The sequence below is a fragment of the Dichomitus squalens genome, assembly GCF_000275845.1.
Source record: "Dichomitus squalens LYAD-421 SS1 unplaced genomic scaffold DICSQscaffold_22, whole genome shotgun sequence".
NCBI lineage: Eukaryota > Fungi > Basidiomycota > Agaricomycetes > Polyporales > Polyporaceae > Dichomitus > Dichomitus squalens.
Window position 1 is genome coordinate 266,655 of NW_006766904.1, and position 2,037 is coordinate 268,691.

Genomic DNA, 2,037 nt, shown 5'->3' on the forward strand with positions numbered 1-2,037 from the left:
GCTACCTGGAGACTCTAGTTTCGACCTCTTGTCTCCAGGTAAGCCATCGTGTATTTCGCTCTGTAGATACTTCGCTCAATACACAACTTGTCTCCAGTCCTGCCTGTTGAGCTCCGCTCCAGTCTCACTGCGATCAGAGCTCGTCGGCGCTCCTGCCTGCCTCGCTCGTCTCCACTTACTCGCTCGACAGTCAGTTGTAACATCCCTGTGAGTTATCGACAAGTATGCAGGCGATGTGCCCATCTCCGTGTGCCTTCTTGAATGCTGGGAAGAACCTCTCTGTCAACTGAGAAGATTACTGCATAAGTTTGATCCATATACAACAATGGCAAAAATATATACCTGCTTGCAGAAAAGCTCACCGTTCCAGAATCCCTCGTGATTCTTACCATATTCCAATGTAACGCTAGCTTCATGCAGCCACCCAACAGTTGAGCAAATGAAATCGCTCTGGTGCAATCCCCGCCCAGGTCCCTTTTTCCTGATCGGGGACTCTCCATTGAGGAGCCAACTCCAGCGTGCCCCATCGTGCGCCTGGGCCACCATCTCATCATGCGCGACAAGTACGAGACGAGGCTGAACAAGGATACCATGATCCAAGTGGGGATCAGGCAATGCTTCAGTGTCCACAGCACCAACTATGTACCGGATGAGGTGAACACGAATGGCTTGCATTGCGGGGATGAAGCGCTCGTTACGATCCTTTACGACGTCAGGTCGCTCATGGCCATCATAATAGATAGCCTTCCGGTGCTCGGACCAGGTGAAGCCCTCACTGAGAAGTAGGCGGCGCATGGTTGACCGGGACAGTCCAAGGTGACCCGGTTTCAGATGGTATCGGGGGAGGATTTCCATCGTAACGAAGCCCTTGAGCCCGTTGGGCATTTCTTCCGACTTGAGAATACGACGATATTCGCGGGCTTCCTCCATACTGAGCTTGTTGTTCATCATCTGCTTGAGTCTGACAGGATTCTGACTCCATTTTTCAGAACGAAGGTAGGCGTGCACTGCAGCGCGCACCGTGGGATGGGCGAGAACTGACATGACCTTCGCATGCCGCCCACGTTGGGACTCTGGCAGCATCCTCGTCCTCACCCACGCCTGGGTCCACTTGCGGACAAGTCGCGCCCCCCACTTCCTGGAGAACAGGTTGGCTCGTGCTGCCACCTCGGACGCCGCCATCATCCCCTGCCCTTCTGCGTCCATCAGGTGCAAGCATGCCTGAATGGCCCGCGCCTGATAGGCCTGCAAGCCGCTGGCCCTGCCAACAAGGAGGGCCTTCCGGGAGCTCAAAAGCTTCTTCATGTCGACAAGGGCTTTCCGACGGGCCTCTCGAGCCGCGTCTTGGGCTTTCTGGCGGGCTACGCGTACAGGTACGTTGTGTTGTTTTTTGGGTGGGATTGTGGCGGGAATGGCAGTCGAAGGTGTGGGTTGGAACTGGGAGGGGAATGAAGCCTGGAAGGGGAATAAGCTTGGGAGGCAGGGGATGGGGTTGCTGGGTTGCTCAGGTGAGCTGTGACAGAGGGATGGCCTGGAGAGGGGAATGGGAGGGCGGGCCCGGGGGGGGCTCCAACGAGGACTTCAGGTATGCAGCGTTCGTCATACCACTCATCTTGTTCTTGTCGCGCACCATCGGGGAGGGTATCCTCGACGTCTTCTAACATGTCTGACAGGTAACCGTCGAACTCCCCATTGTCGCGACCTCCGCCGCTGCCGTCTTTGTCGCGCTCAACAGCGTTGAGACCTCCGCTGCCGTCGCTTTCGTCGCGCTCAATAGCGTCGCGTTGGCCCGGATGGAGCTCAACGCGATCCGGGCTACCGTCTTTGTCGCGCTTAACAGCGTGGTGTCGACCCAGATGGAGCTCAACGCGATCCAAGCCGCCGTCTTCTCCGCCGCGCTCAGCAGCGTGTGTCACGGACGTTGGACAGACACCCCTTTTTGCCGCCCATCCCCCTCCCCTTGACGCCCACCTTCCATTTTCGGACCATTTCCTTTCTTAGCCCATCCCAGTTTGGACACTGTAGATACGTTCCCAC

The 2,037-nt window shown here is 56.8% G+C and overlaps 1 protein-coding gene across 1 annotated transcript in view; it reads right to left on the bottom strand.

The window, feature by feature from the left end:
• DICSQDRAFT_63456 (uncharacterized protein) overlaps positions 1-1,398 on the bottom strand; it is a gene marked incomplete at both ends in the record, with an annotated part of 2,776 nt that extends 1,378 nt beyond the window's left edge. The window contains 3 exons of the mRNA XM_007367056.1: positions 343-546; positions 573-576; positions 803-1,398. Of these exons, the coding sequence (XP_007367118.1) occupies positions 343-546; positions 573-576; positions 803-1,398 (804 nt within the window). The remainder of the gene's footprint in view (positions 1-342; positions 547-572; positions 577-802) is intronic.
• Positions 1,399-2,037: the final 639 nt, after the last annotated feature.